The sequence below is a fragment of the Limanda limanda genome, chromosome 11, assembly GCF_963576545.1.
Source record: "Limanda limanda chromosome 11, fLimLim1.1, whole genome shotgun sequence".
Classification (NCBI taxonomy): Eukaryota; Metazoa; Chordata; class Actinopteri; order Pleuronectiformes; family Pleuronectidae; genus Limanda; species Limanda limanda.
Window position 1 is genome coordinate 24,333,109 of NC_083646.1, and position 26,298 is coordinate 24,359,406.

At 46.4% G+C, this 26,298-nt stretch overlaps 2 protein-coding genes across 2 annotated transcripts in view; one reads left to right on the plus strand and one right to left on the minus strand.

The window, feature by feature from the left end:
• Positions 1–4,655: 4,655 nt before the first annotated feature.
• On the minus strand, positions 4,656–8,754 carry LOC133013987 (prostaglandin reductase-3-like). Its single transcript, XM_061081082.1, has 2 exons — positions 8,170–8,754; positions 4,656–5,700 (listed from the first exon to the last, which is right to left on the minus strand). The coding sequence occupies exons 1-2, from the start codon at positions 8,463–8,465 to the stop codon at positions 4,770–4,772; spliced, it is 1,227 nt and encodes a 408-aa protein (XP_060937065.1). The 5' UTR covers positions 8,466–8,754; the 3' UTR covers positions 4,656–4,769.
• Positions 8,755–10,492: 1,738 nt separating this feature from the next.
• The window catches only part of LOC133014091 (teashirt homolog 1-like), a 35,682-nt gene continuing 19,876 nt past the window's right edge, over positions 10,493–26,298 (plus strand). The window contains exon 1 of the mRNA XM_061081228.1: positions 10,493–10,698. Coding sequence (XP_060937211.1) covers positions 10,659–10,698 — 40 coding nt within the window. The 5' untranslated portion in view covers positions 10,493–10,658. The remainder of the gene's footprint in view (positions 10,699–26,298) is intronic.

Genomic DNA, 26,298 nt, shown 5'->3' on the forward strand with positions numbered 1-26,298 from the left:
TGAAACTACTGAGGTGAGTCTCACATTTGATCCAGTTATAGTTGAGTAATATGAACTTGTCACCATAGGAACAGGGGTTACATGACCTTTGCAACGCTCCGGTGCTTAAAACAAATAGCTCTGCACCTCTGGAGGTTAGACGGATAATACGAAACCAAACAGATGACGCTTACAAAAGAAAACAACAGGAAAGATAATCCTCTCACAATAGTGTTAACATAATGTGAGCAATCTGTTGGACTAAATAAAAATCTCATTTATTCGACGAGGCCCTCTCTGCGTTTGTGTCCTCCTCCCACCCTCTCTCCCTCTCTCCCTCCTCTGTCTCCCTGTGAACATCTTTACTGGCCGCTGAAGCCGCTGATGAATTCTTAAGCAGATCAACTGATAATTGTATTTCATAACTGTCAGTTGTGCGAAGGCTGCCAGTGTGCCCAGGAGCTATTTGTGTCTCCGTGTGTCCTCCACACACCTTCCTTCCCTCCCCCCCACTCTGTCCAACGCTCCCCAATCACCAGGGATGTGCTTACTGTCTCCAGCCCCCCGAATTACTCAATCAGGAGGACACGTTTACAGATGACACCTTTATTACAATTAATCAGGGGAACTTGATTAAGAAAGTTATTCCACCCCTTCATTGAGACTTATACAAGTGCTGCTGCCGCATATTGTAATTTATGTCCCACTGAGCTCTGGTGCTGCTGATAGACAGAAAAACCGACAGATTGCCAGCCATACTGAGACACATGTCGATGCTTCTGCGTGTGTGTGTGTGTGTGTGTGCGTGTGTGTGTGAGGGTGGACGTGCGCGTGCTTGCATTCCCCCTAAGCACGTCTACGGATCGGAAAGCATGTGCACGGACGCAAACAAACACATTCCCCCATCATACTGTCATGAACAACTCAGGTTTCGTAAAGAGTTTAATAAATGACTTTAATTGGCTGTAGAGATGTGTCCGCTAAAGGAGGCTTGAATATTCCATTTCCCTTTCTTCTTGTCTCTTTCTTTCACTCTCACCCTCTTTAACACACACACACACACACACACACGCACGCACGCACGCACGCACGCACACACACACACACACACACACACACACACACACACACACACACACACACACACACACACACACACACACACACACACACACACACACACACACACATCGCACACACATACACACACACACTCCTGAATGAAGCCATCTCTTTACCTTTACTCACAGTTCCTGGGTCTGCTGTGGCTAATTAGTTGAGTGGGGTTTTAGGTTTGGTAATTAGGCGGAGGTAGGAGTGACGGGGGCTCGGGGAGTCTGGGAGTTGAGGGGGTCTGACTGACTTGCAGAGAGAGGAACTGGACTGTCTGGATCCTGGCAGCACCAAGCAGCCAGCCAGCGTCCCTTAGGCGCCTGGAGGTAGACTACCATCCCACACTATGAGGATGATGTCTTTGTTATGTGCCACATGTTCCAGCAAGGGGGAAACTGTGGGGAAAAAAGAGGGTTTAGTGAGGAAAAAAAAAGAGACACCTTTGAGAATTTCTCTTTGCAATGAATGTCAACATGCAACACTGAAGACCAGCGCTAAGCGGCTGTCTGGGATTCAAAGTCTGAAATGGATTGGAGGGCAAAAAAAGTTGTAGTGTCCTAAACCAGTAAGGTAGAGATGAAGAAATAATTATAAAGTGAGAGTAACTTGTACAGCAAAAAACAGGAGGAGACATACATCACATCAGAAAATTACAATTAATATTAGGGTCAGTTTTTTCTTGGATGAAGTTTTATTATTACGAGAATAAAGTTGAAATTATTTGATAGTAATACATTCTTTTTTTTGGAAATAAGGAGCGAAGCTCGCCAGAGTTTCACTCCTTCTGGAACCAAGCCCTTTGTTTCTTGTGGAAAAAAAACCTTGAAGATCACACAGATGTAACCAATAATAATCTCACAGTCGCCTACTCCAACATTTCCTCCTCCAAAAGAAAGGCAATTTCCCTCAAGTCTTTGTGGTTCTTTCTTCCGAGTTGACAGTTTCTTACACAATCTGTTCAAAGTCCTGATACTTTGTTAATGTGGAGCTGATGTGCCAAAATATAATTTTTTACGTTATTTGTGAAACTTGTACTAAAATATGATCTAACAAAATGCTCAATGTTCTCTATCATAATGAAGACGACTGGCAGATCTTCTTGATAAGTAGATTAAATTATAACTTTGTTCTTGTAATATTACAATTTTATTTATTACAACTTTACAACTTTCTCCAAAACTCTGATCTTTTGTTCCCTATATTTCATTCCCTTTTCTATTTTCTGTTTGCTTATATTTGTAGCATTAGCCACCACAAGCTGCCCATGAATGTGTTGAATTGACAGTTAGTATTATTATTAAGCTTTTCATTGAAAGTTCTTCTGTCAAAGGTAAATCTCACTTTGAGGTTCACTGCTGACAAAATAAATCAAACTACAAAAAGCAGCACGTTAACTATTTTTCCTCCTGAAGAACCATATTTTAAAGCCAGTTTATAGCAGTTGTTAGAATCCAAGCCCGGTATTTATTTCATTAACTCAAATCAGTTCAATAGGGTAAATTCAGTTTACCTTACATTACCTGCATATGAGCAGTAAAATAAGAGTGACACTTTGCTTAATTCCGCCAATGAACAATTATTTCTGCAGGTTCACCCTCACAAAGTCTGCAAATGTGTCTCTGGAAGACCTTGTCTGTCTTTAATGTCTTGTTTACGCTGCACAGATACAGGTCACTTCAATACGTTGCCAGTTAGCAGCCTCCAACTGCTACACAATCCAATTAAATAAAGAGTGTTGTCTCTCCAGGTTGCTGTGTTCTTTTAATTGGGGCTGTGACTGCTCAATAATCAGCGGAGGAACAGGTAGGCCCTGGAGGACGCCGAGACGAGGCCTCTCCTGTTAATTGAAGGGATGCTGAAGCTGGCCTCCTCCTCCTCCTCACCGAGCAACATGGATGCACACGGCACTCAAGCATTCTAAATTCATCTAAACATCCACCTCTCTCACCTCTTGTGCACCTGGCATGTAAGAACTTGCTTTTGCATCTTAACCCATGTTGAGCAAACAGAGGCGTTACAGAGTTTGATGCTACGATTTAAAGATCTCCTTCGTTCATTCGGTGATATAGACTCGATTCTTTCTCATTGGTCACGTCTGTTTTAATTATAGATTGAAAACAGCGTGTTTTCAATAAAAATATTGTAATAATAAATTACAGACATTAACTTTTAATTGCATAGATTGAAACATTTTATTAAAATTGGCCATTTCAGTTAACATAAGCATGTCCTAAGTATTTAGTAAATTATAGTAATTAAAATACATGGACAGCTGGGAACTGGGCAGCCAGAGATTTCTTTTTCAGTATTAACCAATAGAAAAAGCTTTGACATACATTATTAATAGCTTATAATCACAATGATTAAATGCAGGACTACATTTTTAAAAAAAAGGCCAAAGTCTGTGTTGAAGGATTCCGTTCGGACTTCTCCACTACAGACTGAGAACTGGCCCGGTGTGTTTCTGATTTCCTGCACCGTCTGGTGAAGGTAGCAGCTTTGCATGCTGGGGTCACACCTGTAATGTATTTCACACTGGGTTATATTTCGAGTGACCACCTGGATGAGGAAATAACATGTTCACAGTGCATGAGGACATACACCCCTCCCTGCCAGGTAGGAACAGGTGTTTGTTTGAGACAACACACACTACAGTCATACAACATGGACTGCATCAATACACCTCATGGTTATTTCTTATTGTTTTAAGGCAACAGGGTTACTCTATGTCATTCAGCTTTAGAAAACTCAATCCTGTGAGATCTGGGAAACTTTTCACAGATGGAAACTTGAAAGTTGCTAAAACCACTTCTCGCCTGAGTCTCATCTTTTTTCTGACAATGATAATCTTCAGGTTATGTATTATCTAAACTTCCTGAGGTGTGTTGCACTGTTTTGTTTCTCGTTTCCGAAACTAAATCAAAGACAAAAAACGGAAATGACAAAATAATATGTCAAAGAGCATTCCACAACGCATTCACTACAGGGGATTTCTTTTTCTCACGGTGAGGAAAAGTAATGGCATTTTTCTCGTCCAACTCCTGGTTAGCTGGACTAATTTTTTTTTTCTTATATATTATGTGCAGCTCTGGGGCATGTGAATGAAAAGATTGATTGTGTGAATGCCGATTCTGTCAGCCACAAACAGGCAATGAAATACCAAGCACACCTGGAGCAGCATTTACTTTTGACAGCCACATACCAATGTGAGCCCCTCCCATTAGAAAAACAATGAAGTCCAGCATAAAACATTTATAGGAGATAAAGTGCCGACAGTGCTAAAAGCGAGAACATTGCGGCGGCAGGTCTAAAATTATTTCAGAGGTGGACTTCTTCAAGAGGGCGAGGGCAGAGGATTAGGATCCACGATAAATATTAAGTTACTGAAACAGATGTTTGTTTCTAAGATTATATCTAAATGTTTGTGTAATATTATCATCAATGCTGAGCTATTAGTTAATCTTCTAATTTTTTTAATAACAAATCCATGGAATTGTAAATTAGGGATGACTTTTTTTGGGACACTTTACAACATGAGATATATATGATAAAAATAGACCATAAATTGTATATAGCTTTATTTTAAATGGGCATTTCAATCATCTTACAAAAATAATTAAAGTGCTAAATCACAGTAATCAAGTATGGTTTCATTGGTGCACTAACAATCTGGGAAATCACAGCTTGCTATTACTAACAGCAGGCGGTGCCACTTCCACCACGACTTTGCCCAGGTTTTTCCCAGAATACATGTAGTCCACGGCCCGGAAGACTGACTCTAAGCCTACAAACCTCCCCCCCTCTGCCTGATCCCCATAATCCACTTCACACACTAACTTCCCATTGGCAAACATCTGCATCATGCTACTCAGAGCCTCCCTGTAGTCGCTGTAGAAGTGGGGCAGGAAGAAACCCCGCATGCTGGCCGACTTCTGCAGCAGCTTGACCGGCAGTGTTCCTCCTCTGAACTGTGGGATACCCGATGGCGTCTGGTACCCGGAGATGAAGCCGATCACTATGAGCCGACCCTTGTTGGCCAAAGTGTTCACGGCGACTTCTAAAACACTTCCTCCAACTGACTCATACACCACGTTGACACCTTTTGGGTACTCTTTCCGAAGCGTCTTGGCCAGGTCTTCCGTGGTGTAGTTGATTGGCCGGTTACAGCCGATGGACTTCAGAAAGCCGGCCTTCTCATTGGACGAGCAGGTCCCGATCACGTGGCAGCCGGCCTGTTTGGCAAACTGCACGGCAAACTGCCCGGTGCCTCCTGCAGCCGCGGTGACCAGGACCGTCTCACCTTCGGCCAGGTCGCCCAGACGCTTCATGGCGATGTAGGCCGTGGCACCGCTGAGCAGCAGGGTGAGGAACTCTGGCTTCACCGCAGGGACGGGCACGCACTCCTTGGCAGGGACCACCGTGTACTCAGCGAAGGCACCACTGCGGAAATAGGCCACGTTGTCTCCGACGGTGTAACGGGAGCTGGCGCTAAGGCCGAGGCCGACAACCTCACCGATCCCCTCGAACCCGGCGTCGAAAGGAGGCTTCAGCGAGGGGTCGTAACGGCCCGCCGAGTAATTAATATCACTGGCATTGATTCCCACAAAACTAAAGACAAACAGAGAAAGAGAACAACAGTCGTGGATTAAAAGGTGAGAAGATGAAACAGTTTCATGAGGAAGTTGTGAATTAAACGTATACAATACATTCATGACGGCGAACAAAAGCATTTGTGTGGTCATTAGCGTTTCCTGAATTCCAGTCTGAAGGTCAAGACTTCAGCTTCCTTCTCCAGACACGTCTGCACGGGGCATAAACACTCGGGTTTGTTTTGGCAATGATTCCCTTTTCTCTTGAAGAGAACAGTCCTGCTCTGACAGGGAAAGGCTTGTATCACAAAACACATTGCATGATGTCATGATTCATTGTCTTCAGAGACACCCACAACAAACTGCACTTTAAAAAAAAAAATCTTAGATAGTTGCTTCTTGCCTCGGCACGACGGCGGCTGTTTTCATCTTACTTCGGTAACATGCAGGAAACAAATATGTGGGAAAGGAATGTATAAATAAATCATTTACCGGCGTTTAGAGCGGCGCACATGCTGCGCCTCATTACTGTGTCACACGTGTACTTTGAGCTTGTAGATAATGCTTCTGTGGTTTTTAGATGGGCCCGATGATATAACAAATTACCTTGATTTCTCTATTTTCCATCGATGGAATCAGTCTCCCCACAAAAAACGTTGTTATCATCAAAGGCACAAATACTTCAATGTGCTTCAATGAAAATACTGAACTATTTCAGTTTTAACAAATTAAATAAGATTATATTTGCGACAATAAAGTCACAACTAGTTTTAAAAAATTATTTAAAAAACCTGAAACTGATAAGAATTGCTGAAATGAAGATCTATATCCAGAACAGAAAACTCAAACCCCTCCACTTGTTACACCAACATTATAATACAAAAACACATGTGATGAGAAATGCTTCAATTTAGAAAAATATACTAAATTAAATAAAGAGTTTCATTTTTATTTATAGCAGAAGTGAAATTTAAATCTATAAAAACTGTTCTCCAGAACCAATATTAGTATTCTCTATACACATATATATATTTGACTCCACCTTTGTGCAGAGTATCATATTGGCTTCAGCAAAGTGACTACAGTTAGTAAAACGAGAACACAGAGTGAACTCCAATGTCAGGCTGAGGAGCACTTAGGAATCTTGGCATTTACAGATTTACATTATGTCAAAAACATCTGCTTCCTTTCACGTAATGAAAACTATAATATATGGTGATGATAAAAAAAGGTTGTATTTTTGTCTTGTGAATTAATCTGAGTTTATCACCGCAGTCGTGCTCTTTTCTATCATCAGTTTCTCACTCTAAGTTTGTCATTAAACACATTGCATATCTACATTTGTTTAAGGTTACGCCGGTGCCGTGCCGAATTGGTGACTCTCAGATGGCACAGAAACAAAAATATGTATTTTCCCTGTTAGTTAAAGCATCTTCTCTGATCTTGTGATGCCTCAGTAATGCACACACAAACGGCCAAAGGTCTTAGTTCACAAATGATCACTGTCTTCCCGGGCAATAAGTCACTAACGTGGCCTGATACGTTGAAAATAAGTTAATTGGTGATAAATAACACAATCGAGCCTGGAGTGGACTTGTGTTTGGCTAATTTAACTTTGAAAATGATGTCAGACATGGATTCATACGGTCTGTGATGTAGAAATGAAAATGAGGAGGGGACACTACCTCTGGGGGAAATCTCACACTGAACGAGAATGTTACAAACGCATTTACTCCTTATCCACTTTAAATTACTAAATGCTGAATTGAATGGCATTAATCCATTTCTATCTAAATGATGTCGATAACGTCAGGCTACATCTGGGTTGTATCACACACAGTCTGTGGTGTGTGTGTGTGTGTGTGTATAGGGACTTCAGGTGGTTTACTCTGCTTTCTAACCGGGGACACGCCGCTGGTTCCTGCTGCTGTGAATGATTGAAATGATGCTGCACTTCCCCGCGCCAGGTAACAGCATCTCCCTCTCCATCTCCTGCCTGGTGCCAGTCTGAGCCCCCCCATGACTTTCTGTTTGCAGGTTGGTGACGTAGAGAGAGAGAGAGGGAGGGAGAGAGAGAGAGACAGGAGGGCAGAGGGGGAGAGAGACACTGTGTGTGTATGTGTGTGAGAAAGAGAGAGAGAGAGAGAGAGATCCCGAGATGGATTGATAGACAAATGCAGAAGAGGGCGGAACTTGGAATTACAGTAGAGCGCTTTATTCCTCGCGTCTTTTTGTGCCATCTTGTGATGATGATGATCGCAGGTGCTGGACGAGGGTGAACTGAGGTAAGCGCGGACCTTTCTTTTGTGTTGTCTTATTTTTTTTTTTTACACAACTTCTCCACACTGTAGTGACACACACAGACACACACACACACACACACACATGAGAGAATCACCCGCAGATCCACTCGGGACACGCTTTGGCACATTAGAGAGCCGGAAACGGGAGTCGAGCCGTGCACGTCTCTCTCTCTCTCTCTACTCACCGGTTCCGGACGAGCAGCTCCGCGTCGCCCGGGGTCGGAACCGCCACGCACTGCACACGCACGGCCTCTCGGAAGTCGGAGCTGAGCTGCGTGACCACCAGCTTCCTCATGCTGCTGGGAATGGAGGATCCCGCGAAGTCCATGAAGGGCTGGGAGTAGGACAGGTCCACGATGGAGCGCCGCGCCGCCGCCGGGTGAACTCCCGGAAGTGGGTCCAGTCCGCCGGCCCCGCGCCCCCCCAGCGACAGCGCCCTCCCGCCGCGGGTCAGCAGCCGCAGGAGCAGCAGGCCGGACATGGCAGCGATCTGTGACAAAGTTCACGGACAACTTGACGGGCGTCGGAGCAGGAGGAGGAGGAGGAAGAGGAGGAGGCAGCAGTGAGCCCGGCTGCCATTAACCCGCGCTACAGGCCGGGCCGAGCCGAGCCGGGCTTCCCAACGCAATGTAGTAAATACGAATAATAAAAACCCTACACGCCGCGGCTCTATTTAACGCAACACGCACGGAGCGGAGTGTTGTGGATTAGCACGGCGCCCTGGTGCAGCCCGGTGAGCAGCACAGCGGCACAGCGGAACAGCCCGGACCTGGCGCCGGAGTCCCGCCCCTTCCCGGACACAGCGCGGCTCACTTCCTAGTAAGGTGAAACAAATCAATCCTCATCTCCTGCCGGATCCTAGCCCCGGCTCGTGTTCCTCCCACGGAAACACACACACACCGAACCCTACACATCTAGGAACACTTAACACAGCGCGGTGCGTAAATGCGTAATTACGCATCGGTTCAAATTCGCAGGTTTTCCTCCGGATCTGGAGAGCTGCTGCTGCCGAGCGACCGCGTGCGTGTGCACCTGTGAACCAAAGCGCGTGCTCGTGATCCACCGTGCACGTTTCATTGAGCCACGCACGCTCCAGCCTCATTATCACCGTGTTGTCACCTGACTGTCTCCTCTGGAAGCAGCAGTGTTGCACTGTTCCTACAACGTGTTGGACCAGTGAACACGCGCCCCCCCCCAGTGGGAGTCAAACACCCCCCCCAGCCCGTGACAGTGGCACGCTTTAATACGCAGATAAAGACTGCGTGCAAGTTGTTCCAAAAAAACACACACAATGGTCAATACTTGTTGTGGGTTTGCAGGAGGTTCTACATGTTGATATAAGTTTGGTTTCAGTTCCAGAATAACCCCCTTCCCTTTGTCGGGGGTTTGGGTTTTTAAAAAGCAAAGGCGAGAGAGAGAGAGAGAGAGAGAGAGGGAAGAGGGAGAGAGAGAGAGAGAGAGAGAGAGAGGGGGGAAAAACAAGACAATTAAAAAGATTGACAGGTAGGCTCCTCTGTCAGGGGTGACGCTCGTGGAGAGGGGAGGAGTAAAAATGTAGCAGGAACAGCCACTCGATGCGTCTGTCTATCAGTGGAGCCTGTCTGAATCAGCTCCTGGATCCACCGCTGTTCCCTTCTTCCTCCCTTCCTGCCGGGGGAGAGCTCGGATCACTCCCGGGACTTTGGACCTTCTCTTTTCCTCCTAAAAGCTGCAAACCTCTGAGTCCATGTCGATCTGACGTGTGGCTGGCGAAGCTTGGATGCGCCTGCGTCTTGTTTGTCCCCCCCCCCCCCCCCCCCTCTCTCTCTCAAGTGATATCCTCTCCACCGCATCAGCCACAAAAAACCCGACTCTTGTCCAAGATGCGATGAGATGAGCGGCGGAACTCGCTTCCACGAGCCCTGAAACGTAAGTAGAGAGAGAGAGAGAGAAGCTCGCTCTCCCGCTTGTTCATCCCTCTGCTTTCCAGGGGGAGAGAAGGACGGGAAGGAAGGAGGGGAGGGAGGGAAGAGTCCTCGCCGGGCTGGTGAGGCTGGATCCGGGCTGAGGTGGCGTGGTGGTGGTGCTGGTGACGGGACTGACGTGAACCCATCTAACGCCTGTCTCTCTCTCTGTTTCTCCCCCTCTCTCCCTCTTCTTCTCTCTCTCTTCCAGGTCTCTCGCTCAGAGGAAGGGAACCGGACGGATACTTCCCCCCCCCGAGCTGTGCGCTGCGATCACGCGGGACTTATTTGTTTGTTTGCTGCCAGAGTTTATTTATTTTTTGTAGTTTTGGCGAGTGCGTAAAAAAGACGCAGCAAACTATCGTCCCCCCCCCCTCTCTCCAAGCAGCACTGGAGACTACATGGGGGATTTTTCCTGGTGGGAGTGCGACTAAAAAACTTCAAGGTGCTCGCTCGCTGCCTCTGAGTATTTATTTTAAATTTTTTTGACCACTTGAGAGATGAAGGAAGATGATCTTTGATGGACGTGAAGTCGTCAGGAGCTGATCCTCGCTGAAACCCACCCACCCGGCCGCCGAGCCCCCCAAAGAGCTGCTGGCACTTTGAACAAAAAAAAAAGAAGACTTTGACATTTCCAGCCCCCGAGAACCGGGATGATTTTCCACCACTGATCAGTCTCGTCGTTGTGTGTAATTCCTGCATGAGAAGCACCGTGGAACGGGACGGTCACTATGCCGAGGAGAAAGCAGCAGGATCCGCGGCGATCAGCAGGTATTTCCCGTCCCTTCCATTCCACAGCCCAGCAGACAAACTACACTTTTTATTCACATGTGCCAAATACACACATTTCCTTCCACACCGTCTTCTTTCACTGTGCTGCATGCTGGGATTTATTTGACTTTGTTTGTTACATTTAATTTCCCTGTCTTACTCCCTCGCCTCCTGAGCATCACTTTTTATTTTAAAAATGTGTCCAATCGCGCAAATGACCCACATCTCTGCGCAAATGCCACTTTGAGTTCTTATTTTTTATTTTTTTTTATGTTCCCTTTTTGCCAGGAAAGTTCTCTTAATACTGCTGAGATAAACTAAATGGCATGTTACGGGGGATAAAAGGGAGCTTTTGAGGTTTAAGAGTGAGTAATGATGAATAATTGACTGGGAAAGAAAGGGCTAGAAAACTGGTGAGAGCCGGTTTTTTCCCTTCTTTCTATTTTATTAGAGGATTGCCATCCTTGATTTGATACGTGATTGATCGCCTGTCATGTGGCAGTCTTTGATCTATTCATCCCTGATAAACATCAATAAATCCTTCCATGAAGACAGCCATGTCTCTGGTCGGTTTTACCACTCCAAACACACACACACACACACACACAGACACACACACACACACACACACACACACACACACACACACACACACACACACACACACACACACACACACACACACACACACACACACACACACACACACAACCCTCCTGTTATCTCAACCAGGAGGTGGAAAAAGCCAAATAAAGTTGTGGAAAATCACCCCAATTTGATTTTATGCGATCAAGCAAAAGCAAATGAAAGATCTGTGTGTGTGTGAGTTGAATAGATCAAAGGAAGAAAAAAGAAATCAACCTAAAAAACCCTTTTCAATCAGGTGTTGGACTTCCCTCGTGTGCCTTTTCCTTCCTAGAGATGAGTGTTGAGGGTTATTTTGCCGCGTATTCATCCAGATTCACCCCACATTCCCTGTAAGGATCAGTAATGAAATCAATATCCACTGCTGGAGGGGGAGGTTAATATTTGCAATGTGACCAACTGATAAAACCAGGTGTTGGCAGAGGACCGACAAGGTTGACTTCAAGTGGTTTGGATCTGGACTCCCCCTTTCCTCCTCTCGTCTCCCTGTAGCCTTTAAACAAATGTAAATGAGTGACAGGGGTTTCTACCTCTGTGCTAATGAGGCCGAGCCTTTGAAGTTAGGCATTAACAACTGGAGTGAACAAAAGACAGTTACAGAATTTTAAAGAGATTTTGAAATATGAGGTGCAAAGCGGGTCGAACAGGAGGGCCAGCCGACGAAGACTTTGAACTCAGCAGGTTTTATCATTTTAAGCAGAGAGCCGGGGATGATAGCGGCGGTGGTGGTGGTGATGAGGAGGAGGAGGATGAGGATGAGAAGGAGGATGAGAAGGAGTGTGGGATGCATGGGGAACATTCAACCAGTGCTCGCTGCTCCCTTCTTTCTCTCTCCCTTTGCCTTTCTAGCAAAGCAAGTTTTCATGTGATTTCTGGCCCACAGTGCGATGCAAGGATTCAGTTTTAGATATTGAGTCTCAGTGCACTTTTTGTGTGTTAGAGTGTGTGTGTTTGTGTGTGTGTGTGTGTGTGTGAGAGAGAGAGAGAGTAACGGATATCGTTTGGGTGAAATGTCCTGCACGCAGAGAGGTCAGCCACGGTCGGAGCAGATTGACTCCTGTTAGGTTTCTGCTCGTACGTAGATGGAGGCATGAAAACATGACATCACTTTGACCCTGCCTCCCCCCACCGCCACTACACACACTCACACACACACACACACACACACACACAAAATTGATCCATAGCACTGTCCGCTGAGTGCCAATGCACATCATGGTTTGTAATGGTCAATCACAGCTTGGCAGACGGGATGTTTTCCATTCTTCCATGAACATGACGGTCAGTCAGAGATAACGCCCTCCACGCCACAGTCCCACTGGCAACGGAGAACTACACACACACAGACACACACACACACACACACACACACACACACACACACACACACACACACACACACACACACACACACACACACACACACACGCTGGTAGCTGGTGCTGACCTGTGGCTTTGTCTTAGAGAGGATATTGCTCATGGTGGGACTGAGAGTGGAAATCAGAATTAAAACAATAGCAGACTTGTCTGGACAGCCGTCCTTTAATTTCTCATCCTCTGCCTTCTTCAAGTGAATGCTATATGTTATGCTAACTTTTATTTGAGTCCTCCGAGATGACGCGTAAAAATGTTCCAACCAACGGCAGAAATAGCGAAAGATGGAAGCGGATTTTAGTTTCAATTCAGATGTTTTTGTTTATTTTTGTATAATATTTAGGCAACATTTTAGAAAAACATTTTTTTCCTGTAATTACTGGTTCGTTAGATAATTTAAAGAAAATATTATATTTGGACAGAAACATCTGCTTTTCATACATGAGATTTTATTCACACAAATATTGCATGATTATCGCAGTAGTATTTTGAAGCTTGTGTGTGTGTGTGTGTGTGTGTGTGCTTGCGTTTTGTTAAGATTTTGTTTAAGATTTGCCATAATTTTCTTCAGATGAAACAGCTGTGGCACTCATGCTACGTTCAGGAAATGTACATTTAGGAATTTAAATAGGAAAGCCCCGATGGCGAGAAACTTAAAAACAAAACTGCATAAGAAAGTGTGTGAGAGCACAACATGTATTTCTATGTGCACAGTTGCATGCTCCTGTGTGTGTGTGATATTCCACTTGTGGCTTCACCTCCCTCCTGAAATCACTCCATTCAAAGGTGATGAGAACAGGAGCGGAAGTCGGGAGCAATTTATGGGCAGAATGGAGTGACGCCGTCTTTCATCCGAGGCCGGGCTTAGGAAGTCGTACAGGGAGGAAGAAAGAAGGAAGACGGGCAGAGAAGATGCTCGCTCTTATTTTTGTGGAGCCCGATGGTTAATTATAAGAAAGAGTGTGTGTGTGTGTGTTTGTGTGTGTGTGTGTGTGTGTGTGTGTGCGCGTATAGAAAGGTGGGGGGAGCGGGTGGGTGGGTAAGGTTGCTTCCCGTTGGCTTCATTAGAGAGAGCCCTAATTATCTGTGCAGCTGATGGATTTGTGACAGGCCCTAACGATTAATGCTGACAAATTCAGTAAGGTGTCAAGTCCGCAGCTGCCTTGATGTAATCAAGTTGATATTATACAGTCCCCATAGCCCCTAGTGCAGCACCAACTCAATTTGCCTGTGCAGGTGACAAATGGACTTTGCTACCTGACTAATCACGTCAGGAGACAATGCCAGTTAATGACCTCGGCGAGCCCCCACCACCCCCACCACTCTTATAACCTTGTAATAAGCGAGCCAGGCCGGCTACAGCACATCTCAACCCTTTTCCTCTTTCTTAAAATTACTGATCATCTAATCCTTTGCTTTCACCTGAATCCTGAATGTCTGAGTCAAAGTGCATTGTCTCAAAGTTTCCTCTTGTTTTCATCTGGAATGTGAGGAGGGGGCGGGGGGGTGAGATTATTTTTTTAACAGTTTCAAGAAGATTTATTTATTTTTATATTAATGCCGTGGCTCAGGCCTGCTGTAACCACTTGATATATCGGCACTCCAGAGTAATCCCAGGAACCATTTTTAAAATCTCGACATTCTGTTGAAGTTTTTACACTTGTGCATGTGTTACGGCCCTGCCACTAAATCACTGACGTATCGTAACACGGGTCTCCACGCACTTTGGCTGAACGTCCTCCCCGACTCCGAGCTGGAGGCCTCCCTGGTTTTATTCCGAGCTGGAGAATCACAGAGCCCAGGGATTAATGATTTTGCATGCCCGGGGTAGCTAAGATTACACAGCGACCTTTGTGCTCTTATTTGATGATGCTGTTATGTGATATTCTCCCCTCGAAATAATCAGCATGCTGAGATTTATGCCCCCCCACCCCTCTGTCTACACCAGCGTCCTGAGGAGTACAGCAGTGTATAGCCTCTAGGTGTGTGTGTGTGTGTGTGTTTACCTTTAATGAAGCCAGAACACCTTACCTCCTAACAATAAGATCAGTGTTGTTCTGATTTTCAGAAAGTGTCTCTGGACTAAAAGTTGGGATGGCTTGTAACTTCCCGATGGCTTAAAGGCTCGACATTTTCTGAGAACTGAGAAGTTTATGTTAGAATTTGATTAAAACGCTGGGGGTGTGTGTGTGTGTGTGTGTGTGTGTGTGTGTGTGTGTGTGTGTGTGTGTGTGTGTGTGTGTGAGAGAGAGAGGGAGGGAGACAAAGGTGAAGTGTGTGTGGGTGTGTGTGTGTGTGTGCGCGCTTGCAGCATAGTGCTGACCGGTGTTAGTTTTCCTGGAATGAATAACTTGAACGAGTGTAACGGTAACCACGCCATGTTAGTCATCATCTTACGTCGGGCCTGCCTTCAGATCCACTCTCTGTTTCCCCCACCAGAGCACGAAAAGCAAACTGGAACAGCAGCTCCGCACATTTCTCACTTCTGACTGTCATATCTGTTCACGATTCACCATCAAACGGAGGAATATCAGACGGACCAGGAACACATATTGATCCGTTGCAGCCTGTTTTAGTTCACCCCGTTCAGTTGGGCTTTATTCTTCCTATAGGAGTTCCCTTTGGGGTGTGTGTGTGTGTGTGTGTGTTTACGCGGTTAGAGGTTACGCTAATTGGAGTGGCAGTGTCGTTAGCAGGTGGCATCGATCGACCTCGTCGATGGCCACTTTTGCTCCTGCGCCACCCTCTGAAACTAATAGTTAAATTTACATCTGGGATTTGAGCCAGTCAAAGGTCAGACATGCTCAGCTTGCTCTGCTAATGCTTCGAGTCACCACAAGCGTCCTGGTGTGTGCGTGTGCGTTTGTGTGTGTGTGTGTGTGTGTGTGTGTGTGTGTGTGTGTGCGTGTGCGTGTGCGTGTGTATGGTTTTAGTTTCAGGCACGGTTCACGCATTAGTTATGTTTATTATCCTCGAAAATGTAATTCTGTAATTCACAAGCATTTTACACAAAACACATTACATTCTCATCACTCAAACAGATTCAAGACCAGCATGAACGTTTTTTTTTATTTAGTATTGATCATCAGTGAATAACTAATATAATCAAATGGAAGGTATTAGGAAGGTTTAATCCGCATATGTAAAGCTTTTCCTGTTCCCATAAATACGGAGATATTTCACACCATGGTATTAATGCCCGTCCTTGTCTCTTTCTCTCTCTGATTCTTTCCGGGGCATCCTCAACCAAAGCTGCCCTGAGGACACGCTACACACACACACACACGCACACACACACACATTGTCAACCATAAACATAGACAGTCAGCCTGACAGACAGACAGACACACACACACCTACACCTAATGCTTAAGTGCAGCCAGCATGTCTCTGTGGGAGGTCATAATGGAGGTGGCTTAGTATGATGGGAAATCATATCATTAAAGCAGCCAGATGTGCTTTGTTGCCTGCCTTGCAGCTCATAAAAACAGCAGCAAGTCATGGGATCCAAAAAAGAAAGGAAAAAAAAAACCCAAGTCTGAGAAAATCAAGTCTGAAACAGATAGAAAGCAGCCCTCTGGGACCGGGCTGACAAGCAGTCTTACTCCTGACTGCCATAGAAAAACAATTTCCCCCCAAATAAAGAATTTTTGTTCTCATTTTTCAATGTTGCAGCAGCATAACAAACTTGTTTTTTTTATCTTTCGTGAAATTCAGATTGGACTCAGAGCTTTGATAAACAGCGTGCTGTTGCTGTTATCAGCGTTAAGTGTGCTTAATTACTATGTAATATTTGTGTTGTGCTGAGTAATTACATTTTGTTAAGGCTCCACAGTGGGGATGTAAGGCTAAGGAGAGTGTGTTGATATGTTGTGTTTTCTGGAATTTGTCTTTTTCTCCGGCACATGATTTGAGAATTGAGGAAGATAAGAGGGGAAGCGTTCAAGAGAAGTAGTCGAGCAACATTTAAGGCAAAAACTTGACATCTCAAATTTTCTTAAGTATTACATTTGCAGAGGGTGAATCTGCTTCTTGATCAGAGCCATGCCTCCTCCAGAGGCTAAGGGAGAGTCTGCTAGAGCCAAATTTAACACGTTACTTCTATCAATAAAAGATGAGCAATTACAGAATATTTTGTCTAATAAGTATTTGAATTCCTTGGCGCAGGAAAAAAAAACATGTAGCTTACCCACTCATTACATCAGTTGGCAGGGGGAGTGAGAGGCAGCGCTTTGATGCCAACAAACAAACAAGACAAACGAGATGGGCCCACTACAGAAGAGCAGCAGCCCCAACCAGGGACATGCAGCCCTCCGCACTCCTCCCTCTCCTCCCTCTCTTCCTCCTCTGCGCCTCTCCACCTCTCTCTCCCTCTCTCCGTCTCTTTCGCATACCTCTCATCTCTTCTTTCATTTCCCGGCACTCCCTCTCTCTCTCTCTCTCGCTTTATTTCTTGCACTTTTTCTCGTCTCAGGCATGTTTCTCCTCTCGCATCCCCCTCTCTTCTGGATAAATACTCATTTTTTTCGCCAGTCAAAAGCAAAGAAAAAATAGAGAGAGAGAAGTGCTGGTGGGAGGGGAGGGCGAGGATGGGATGAATGAAAAACGGGGATAACAAAATGTTTTTTTTCCCTTCTTTAAACAAAATTCGGTGCTCTTTTTTTTCTCTCCTCCCGTTGGTTCTACCTCATCAGACAAAGTTACGGGTGGAAATCGTCAGGGAAATGAAACGCTGAAAGGGAAACACAGTTTACTTGTGCTTTCTGGATTTTTTGCGGAGGTATTTTCTTTTCCGGCAAACACCGAATCCACTGAACACGGGTTAAGTGCCTGCAGGCATGTAACGAAAAACATCTGTTTCGGCGTTATTTGAACTGTCATTCCGATAATCAAATAGCGGCGAGAGGGATGCTGGGAGAATGCGTGTTGGGAGATGGCAGCGGGCACCGGTGTTTAGTCCACCGGCAGCTTCAAACACGGCGGTGCGAGTGGGTTGGGTTTTATGTGGGTGGATGGCTGATGAGGAAAGGGGTGGTGGGATGGAATCATTGTGTGTGTGTGTGTGTGTGTGTGTGTGTGTGGGGTTGGGGTGTGTGTGCAGCTTTTAGGACGGGTATTAGAGCTGACAGATGAACGGGACGATGGACAAATTCTCCCGCAACAGCTGTGACTGCCGCCATTATCCTGACAGGTGTCAATTAAGAATTACTGCCCGGCCGGCCGAATGCCCCCCCCTACTCCTGACTCGCACACATGTCCCTCCATCCCTACAGTACACCACCCCCCCCCCCACACTCACCCCCTTGTCCAGCTGTCGGCGTGCGAGAGGAATAACACTTTACCCTTGTCAGTGTTGTCACCGTTCCCCTGCAGTCCAGCTTCTCTCTTCTTCTTCCCCTGACTTTGAAACGTCGGCCAGTGGCTCGCTGATCAATCGCCCGGCGAATTAGCGGTGATCATGGTGACGTGGCTGTAGGTGTCCATTTTTCTCATGTACAATCTGTGACCCCTGTTCGTAGCCAAGTCCACCCTCGGGTTACCGGATATCGGCAGTAAGAGGCAATGACGTCGGGAACCTTAAAGAAATCAGCTCCTTAATGACAACCTCGGTGTGTTTGGTTGCATGTATACACAGAGTGTGTGGTGTGTGTTCACTTTTTTTTCCAGAACAGCGGCTGCAGACTTGTCCTAAACGCCGGTTCTCTTGATCTCCTCTCACTCGGCCGGTTGGCTAAGGGGCGCTCTGATTCCACATTGTTAAGTGGGGAGCTGAGGTCAGTGAATGGGAAAATGATCAGTTGCCATTGCCCGTCTCAAAGTCTCCTCTCCAGTAAACCTGCAGGATGATAAACACACTCGGAGGTCGGCGGACATGCTTCTGGCTTTAGGCAAAAATAAAGAACATTTATTTGGGGTGTTCTCTCTTCGCGATATTTTCCTCAATTGTAAGGGGGTTAAATCGATGCAGTGACATATACGCTTAAATATCCTTTTAATTGTAAAAGTGTAATAAGCATTGTTTGTTATAAATATATGTTTGTGTGTGTGTGAGTAGTTACTTAGATGTCGTGCCACATACCTTTATATCTAATAATACACCAAATACTTTTGCCTTACACATGCTCCAACCCAATTTGAAAGTCATTATATCCTCATGTGCCACACTGTTGACACTGTCGTTATTACCCGGCTCCTGTAATAAATGCACTTTTCAGTGCCAGCGCAGAATAAACATGAGAAGCTTCAGTCGGTGGAAAGGAAGAAGCGAAAAAATGGCAAAGTGAAAAAGCAACATGAGAGCGAGTGTGCGGAAAGCTCCCCAGGAATACACAGATGGATTTGCATGTTCACTTGGGAGTTGCAGTTTTGGATTTTCCTTCCCTCGAAATCATTTGCCACAGAAGATAACCGTGCGAGATAATATCAGTGTTATTTCGCTACTCCTGCTTTATTTGCATATCTCTTGTTTTAAATAAGGCAACCCCTCGGAGTGTAATTCGGTTATTTATTTTTTTTCGGGGAGATACACTCGGCATGTTTTTTTTCTCCCTGTCCTCATCACAAACCTAAGCTCTCTCTCTCTCTCTCTCTCTCCCTCTATCCCATTTTATTGCGTTCTTTCTTCAGGCCTTCCCCCCCTCGCCTCTGTCTCACACTGGCACTACACTGCTCTGAGCGATTATCAAACCTGAGAATATTTTCCATCCCCATGCAAATCACCCACCGTGCTCTCTCTTATCACGCCTGCTTTGCCCCTCCATCGCAAACGGGTTGTGTGTAATCAAAGTAAACGGCGGCTGAAGCAAAAAGGGAAAACGCTCTTTGTGGAGATGGATGGAGGGATTAAATATTAACCGGATGCGGCTGACTTAAGGCAAGTGTTTTACATAGCTGCTCCTGCCGCCCATTGATCCGCTCGCCCCGGTGCCTTCACTTGTTTACTTGTCTGCTGTTAATTTTTCACCGTCATCTCAGTGGCCAGGCCGTTAAAGCGAAGAGAGAGAGAGAGAGCCGGAGAGAGAGAGAGGGAAGGCCAATGACTGGTTCGCCCACCCCCCCTTGCTTTTAACGGGGGCAGGTGAGATGGATGATAGCAATTTGAAATTTTGTTTGTGCGTGTGATCATGGAGATTGTTTTTGGTATTACCATGGTGTAACCAGTCCCAGTGATTAATTGGAGCGAACGCTTTGCTGGAATCGGAGGAATCTGTGGAAACGGGAGGTTTGCCGGTTCTCCACCTCCGTCCCGTCTCCGCCCGTGAGTGTGGTGTTTATCGGCTGACCTTGGAGTCCGACAGGGCTGCCTTCTTACACACACACACACACACACACACACACACACACACACACACACACACACACACACACACACACACACACACACACACACACACACACACACACACACACACACACACACACACACACACACACATGCAACAACACACTCCCAGGATCCTGGCTCCACACACTGCCCCCCTTGTCATATCACTTCCTTCATTTCCTCATGCCTCCTTCTTCCTCTCCTCCAGCTGTGATTAAAAGAAAAAAATCAGGCCACTCAAACCAAACCTCGGGGCTAAAAGGAGACTAAACAAAAACAAAATGGCTACAGTGGCCACACTATCCATGTGGACGGACATTAGTGGTAGGAATGTTCTCTCACCGTGTCTTTTCAATGTGTTTGTTGTCTACATGTGTACAGCAATATCCTGCGGGTCACAGAGACAGCTTGTTAACAGGGGGGCTCATACCACTGGTGGTTTTACACCCCCCCTCTAACAGCTCACACACACACACACACACACACACACACACACACACACACACACACACACACACACACACACACACACACACACACACACACAGTTGCACTGGTGCAGTTGACGGCACTGTGAAGGCCTCCTGGCATTTTTAAGTGCAGTGTGTGTCAGTCCTGCAGCGCAGCTCTACCCCTGCAGTCGTCAAACATGGCCACCACTCATCACTCAACCCTAATGATGCCCCCCCCCCCACCACACACACACACACACACTCACTCACTAACTCATGCACCTCCCCTCCCCACCCTGGCCAGAGTGCACATCTGACAGGGTCGTAGGCAGGTCGTGACCCCCGGGTGGCCGCAGTCTGGCCGCTCGCTGCACCCCTCTACATGTTTTTGTTTCTTCTCTCTCTCTCTCTCTCTCCCTCTCTCTCTGGCTCTGTTTCTCAATGTTCCTCGGCGAACACTCCACATTCCGTTTAGGTTCCAACAGATACGAGTCCCTCCGCAGCCAGCGTCAGTGTTCTGGGCGCTGTAAGGTGCAGATAGCTGATATTTATAATGCTGCATGGTGCTAATTTGACAATTTGCATGCCACCTAAAAATTCCAAAATATGTTGTGTTTCCACCAGAATGCATGCGACGAAAATGCTCTAAGCCAATAAGCCAGTAATAATTGCAACGATAATAATAATAACACTAAAAATATTGTTGCCTTGTTGTTTTAATCCAATCAAAGTGCGGCATTGCTATTACATATGGTTAAAAGAGCTTCCCTAAGGAAAGTGTGACGGTAAACATGAGATTGGAATATATCCATCGTATCAGACTAACAGTCATTATTTCAATAATCGACAAATTTGCAATATGTCTGACCCTCCTCTTCCTTTACCTCCTGTGTCTCTTGGATCCTCACCAACTTCTCCTCCCTCTACACGCTGTTTTCTTTTTTTCCTCTTCGCTCTGTGTCTCTCTGTGTCTCTTGCTCTTTTGCTCTCCTTTAGTCAAAGTAGCCCTGGTCCCCATAGCAACACATAGTGAACTCTTACTCATTAGTGTGTGTGCAGTCCTGCTGAATGGCCTCAATCCCGTTCTCTCTCTCCTGTAGTTTCACACCAACACGCAAACCGCCACCTCCTCACGGTTTCATCCGACCGGGCAGAGTGGGACCGAGGGATGAGATTTCAGACGTTGGTTTGATTTTAAAATCAGTGTGTTTGTCTTGTTGCGGTGGCTGAGTTTCATGTGTGTGTGTAAGAGATTTCATGAAGATTGAGAGGCGACACTGGGAAACGTCCCTTCGTCACGCCTGACTCACGCTGGGCTCTTTCGTTTATTTATTTATTTCTGCTGTTGAATCTCCAGAGCACTGATAACAGGTCAGCCGTTGAGAGAGAAACGAGACAGAGGAGGGGTGTAGAGAGAGAGAGGGAGAGAGAGAGAGAGAGAGGGGTAGAGTGAGGAAGAGAAAGAACCAGGATATGATTAGAGAGAGAGAGTGAGAGAGTAAGAAAGTGTGTATGCAAGAGCAAAAAAAAAGAGAGAGAGATTGCTCTTCTTTATGCTGGCTCACCCATTGCGTGGGCGGCGCATGGAATGGAGGGGTCAATGGGATGCCGTGATAGGCTAATCTGCCAGGAAGGGAGGGTTAGGGCAGGCCTCACGGGAGCAGCTCATTGGCTAGACTCATTTGCCCTCTGAAATAAAATCTCATTGCCTCTTTGTTTTCATTTTTTTTCTTCATCGTTTGAAGATTGATAGTGTGGATCTTTTTGAGTGTGAATATTTATCTGCTTGCATCTGTACTGTATGTGCCTCCGTAGCTGTGTGTGTGTGTCTGTGTGTGTCTGTGTGTGTGTGTGTGTGTCTGTTTGTGTGGCATACTTTTCTTAGTTCATCCCAGTTCCTGTGGGAGTGTGTGTGTGTGTGTGCAACGTTTCCAGAGCTGTGTGTGCTCGTCCTCCAGTCAGACACATGGATGACAGATGACCCAGTGGGAGACAACCAGCCATCCTGCCCAACCGGAATCTTACCCCCCCCCCCCAACCCCCCCACAAACTCTCCACCTGCCCCCCCTCCCCACTTGCCTACTAAAAAGTGCATACTTTTGTTTACTTCCTCGGCTCTCGGCCATAAATCCTGGATCCACCTCCGATGTGGCGTTGCCCCCTTTTCCTCGGGTTACAGCTTTGTACACGGTCATGATAGCTACGTCACCGCGAGAGTGTGTGTGTGTGTGTGTGTGTGTGTGTGTGTGTGTGTGTGTGTGTGTGTGTGTGTGTGTGTGTGTGTGTGTGTGTGTGTGTGTGTGTGTGTGTGTGTGTGTGTGTGTGTGTGTGTGTGTGTGTGTGTGTGTATGTGTGCGTGTGTGCGGGAGAACATGCCTGTCTATCGCTGTAGGCTGGCTGTGTAGGTAATGTGGGTGGGTGGGTGGGTTGGTTACTGGACCAGAGGAAACCTAAATCCTCATATATATAAAAAGGCCATGCACTCAGCCCGGGCCGAGGGAAGGAGGTAAGAAGAAGGGAAGAGAGAGGGAGACAGGAACAGGAGGAAAGAGAGAGAGAGAGAGAGAGAGGGGAAAAAAGTTGATTTCCTTTTCCAGCAGAGCCATACATCACAGGGCCTCCCAGCTGCAGTGTCACAAGCTGACAGAATGACATGTGTCATTTATCAAAGGGGCCAGGCGGGGGCCTTGGGAAACGTGCAGCACAAAGCCTGAGAGAGTTCATTCCAACGCTCAACCCTCCCTCTTTCCCTCCCCTCCCTCCCTCCCTCCCTCACTCATCTCTTCTCCTTCAGCCCGCCCCCGCCGTTCACTCTCCTCCTCGTTTTCTCTCCACCCTCACTTTGCCATGGTGCCAAAAAAGCCCCAGTGAGCACAGGCGGCTGCTTTACCTTAAAGACAAAGTCACTCCAACTTTGAAGGAATAAATCACGTTAAAAGAACATTTATAAGCGACGTTTCCCTGCGAGCTCATAGCTCAGCAGCTCACACCGACATTTATTACACTCATTCAGAGCATTAGCACCCAACGCTGATAATTATTATACTTCAGTTCAGACCCCAAAGTTTTGGTGTTGAAACATATTTAAAGTCACACCTTGCCTCTTGGATGAATAAACGGACATTTTGGGGAATGTGTGTGTGTTTGTGTGTGTGTGTGTGTGTGTGTGTGTGTGTGTGTGTGTGTGTGTGTGTGTGTGTGTGTGTGTCGAACTCCTCCAGGCTGCTCCTGATCTGGTAAACGGCTGCCACTCTTTTTCTGATTATTATTATTGTACTTGTACAATTGTTCTTTTAGCACTACCCTCATATCATTCTCTATTTATTTTTCTGTCACTTTTATTCAACTCCTTGTGGTCTTGAAACACTTATATGCATACACACACACACACACACACACACACACACACACACACACACACACACACACACACACACACACACACACACACACTCTTTCCATACCTGCTACTGAAAAGTTGTTCGACAGAGAGATTACCGCTCTCGGGCCCCTTGTCGGAGGTCACAGGGGTCACAGCACTGAGCGCTCGGGGCCCGTTTAAGAACACATTACGTGGCGGAGCAGCTTGTACGTAGGAGCGCCTGTTGTAACCTCTCTGTCAGCCGCCATGGCGAGCCGTGTCAGTCCGGTTGTGGCGTGCCTATCTGCAACTTTTTGTGTGGATGTCTTACCTCACCGCGTGCACTCCATCTCCAGCTTCCTCTCATCCATCATCGGCTCACCTTTCATCCCCCAAACCCCCACTCACCCCCATCATCCAGCCCCTGCTAGGGTTAACTCTATCCCAGCCACTTCCAGAATCAATAAACTATCTCACCTGGGCGCCCCTCCCTCCCTCCCTCCCTCCCTCCCTCCCTCCCTCCCTCCCTCCCTCCCTCCCTCCCTCCCTCCCTCCCTCCCTCCACCACACACAGATTAGACGAGAGGAGTGGGCAGAGTTTTAACGCCTGCCTCTTGCTTAGCGTTTGTTTAAGTCCCCATATTTGTTTGACGTATTATTTTATAGAACATTCTCTTGTGTCCAATTATATAAGCAAAGCTCAAGTCATATCAATATACAATTATTGAGGGTGGGTCCACTGAAATAAATCACATAATTCTAGAGAAATATTTAAATCTACTGACCAGCTTTTATAATGTATTGCATTGAATAAATAACAATATTTTAAATTCAAATTATTTATATTTAATGCATGGCGTCATCTTCATTGTTAGGAATTGATTACAATTACATTCAAGATACATATTAATTCGGATGCATTTTGAAAACTGTGCCCACTTTCCATTACGTTTGCCAACACCAGACCACAGACAGTACAGTTGTTCTTTCAGCCAGAGCTCCACGGATCAGACCGCCTGAGGAGCAGCTGCAAAACCCTCTGGGTGAAATTCTCTGTTAAATAATTAAAAAATCCGACACGGGGCTGCACCAAGTGGCGAGCAGACAGAGGGGGAGAGAGAGCGTGGGTGAGGCGGCGGAGATGTGTGGTGGGGGGGGGGGGGGGGTGCCCTCCCGACAGTATTATGTTTCCTTGCTTTGTCTGCGGGGGTTAAAAAGATGTGGTACATCATTAAGAAGAATATTCAGCCGCGGTGTCACCGAGGGGCGACCTTTCCAACAGGTCACGGATAGTTCACTCTTCACCCCCTCCACCCCCCCCCACCCCACCCTCAGCCTACTAAATACTCCCCCCCACCCCACCCCTCCCTAGCCTCTATACACAAAGCCCTAGGTGTGGTGTTCGGGGGCTGGAGTTGTAGTTTGTCCGGCGGTGGCCATTTTGATACTTTCCCGTTTTCTTCCCGGGAGAGGGAAGGGTCATCGGCAGTGCGAGCTAATTGATTGCCGTGTGCAAAAAGAGATGTTCTGCATTAACATTGTTGTATGATAAGCAAAACAAACATGATTCATGTCTTCAGAGGATGAAGACTTACTGTTTGCACTCTGTGTTTCTTCTTTTAATGTCTCAACTCCTTTTCTTTTTATTATGTCTTCTTATTTTGTATAAAACTAAAACTATGAGAGATTTTTAATATAGTTTATGGTTTTTAAAAATTACAAGAAAAGTCGAACTTCAGTAAAGACAAAGCAATGACAGGCGTTCGTTGACCTTTGACCTGGTTCAAATAAAACAGAGGAAACTCTCCACATCTCTCCACAAAAACAGCGCCACAAGAAACCCGCTCTGCCTCAGTTATGAAGAACATCCTGGTGGATCTACGGATGACTCGGCTCATGTCCACGACACCAACATGTGTTTATATGCATATCAGGAGATGGAACTTTGAGATGATAAACTCGGCCCTATCATGAATCATGAGGACATTCCTGAATGTCGACTGTCTCTCTCTCCGGTCCCCCCCCCCCCCTGTTCCGTGTGTGTCCTCTTCACCTCCTCACGTTGTCCGCTCCGTGCATCTTTGGCTCCGTCTCTCTGCGAACGGAAAGACAATCCCCGGGTTCATTTGTCTTCATAAGCCTCATTTATTTTTTGCAGCCAGATGTGAGCTGACAGACATCACTCAGTGCCCCCCCTTCTTCCCTTCTCCCCTTCTTTCTTCTATCAGCACCCTAGAACACGCCCCCCCCCCCCCCCCAAATACCCATCCACCGGGAGGTCAGGCGAGCACCCCCCTGCCTCCGCCTCCTCCCCCCTCTCCCCCTCTCCCCACCATCAGCATTACAGAAGATGGATGTGTCTTTAAAGCAGAGATTGATTGTGGATATCAGAGTTATGGCGCCATTCATCACGGCTGATATTATTCAGACGAGCGGGATTGAAC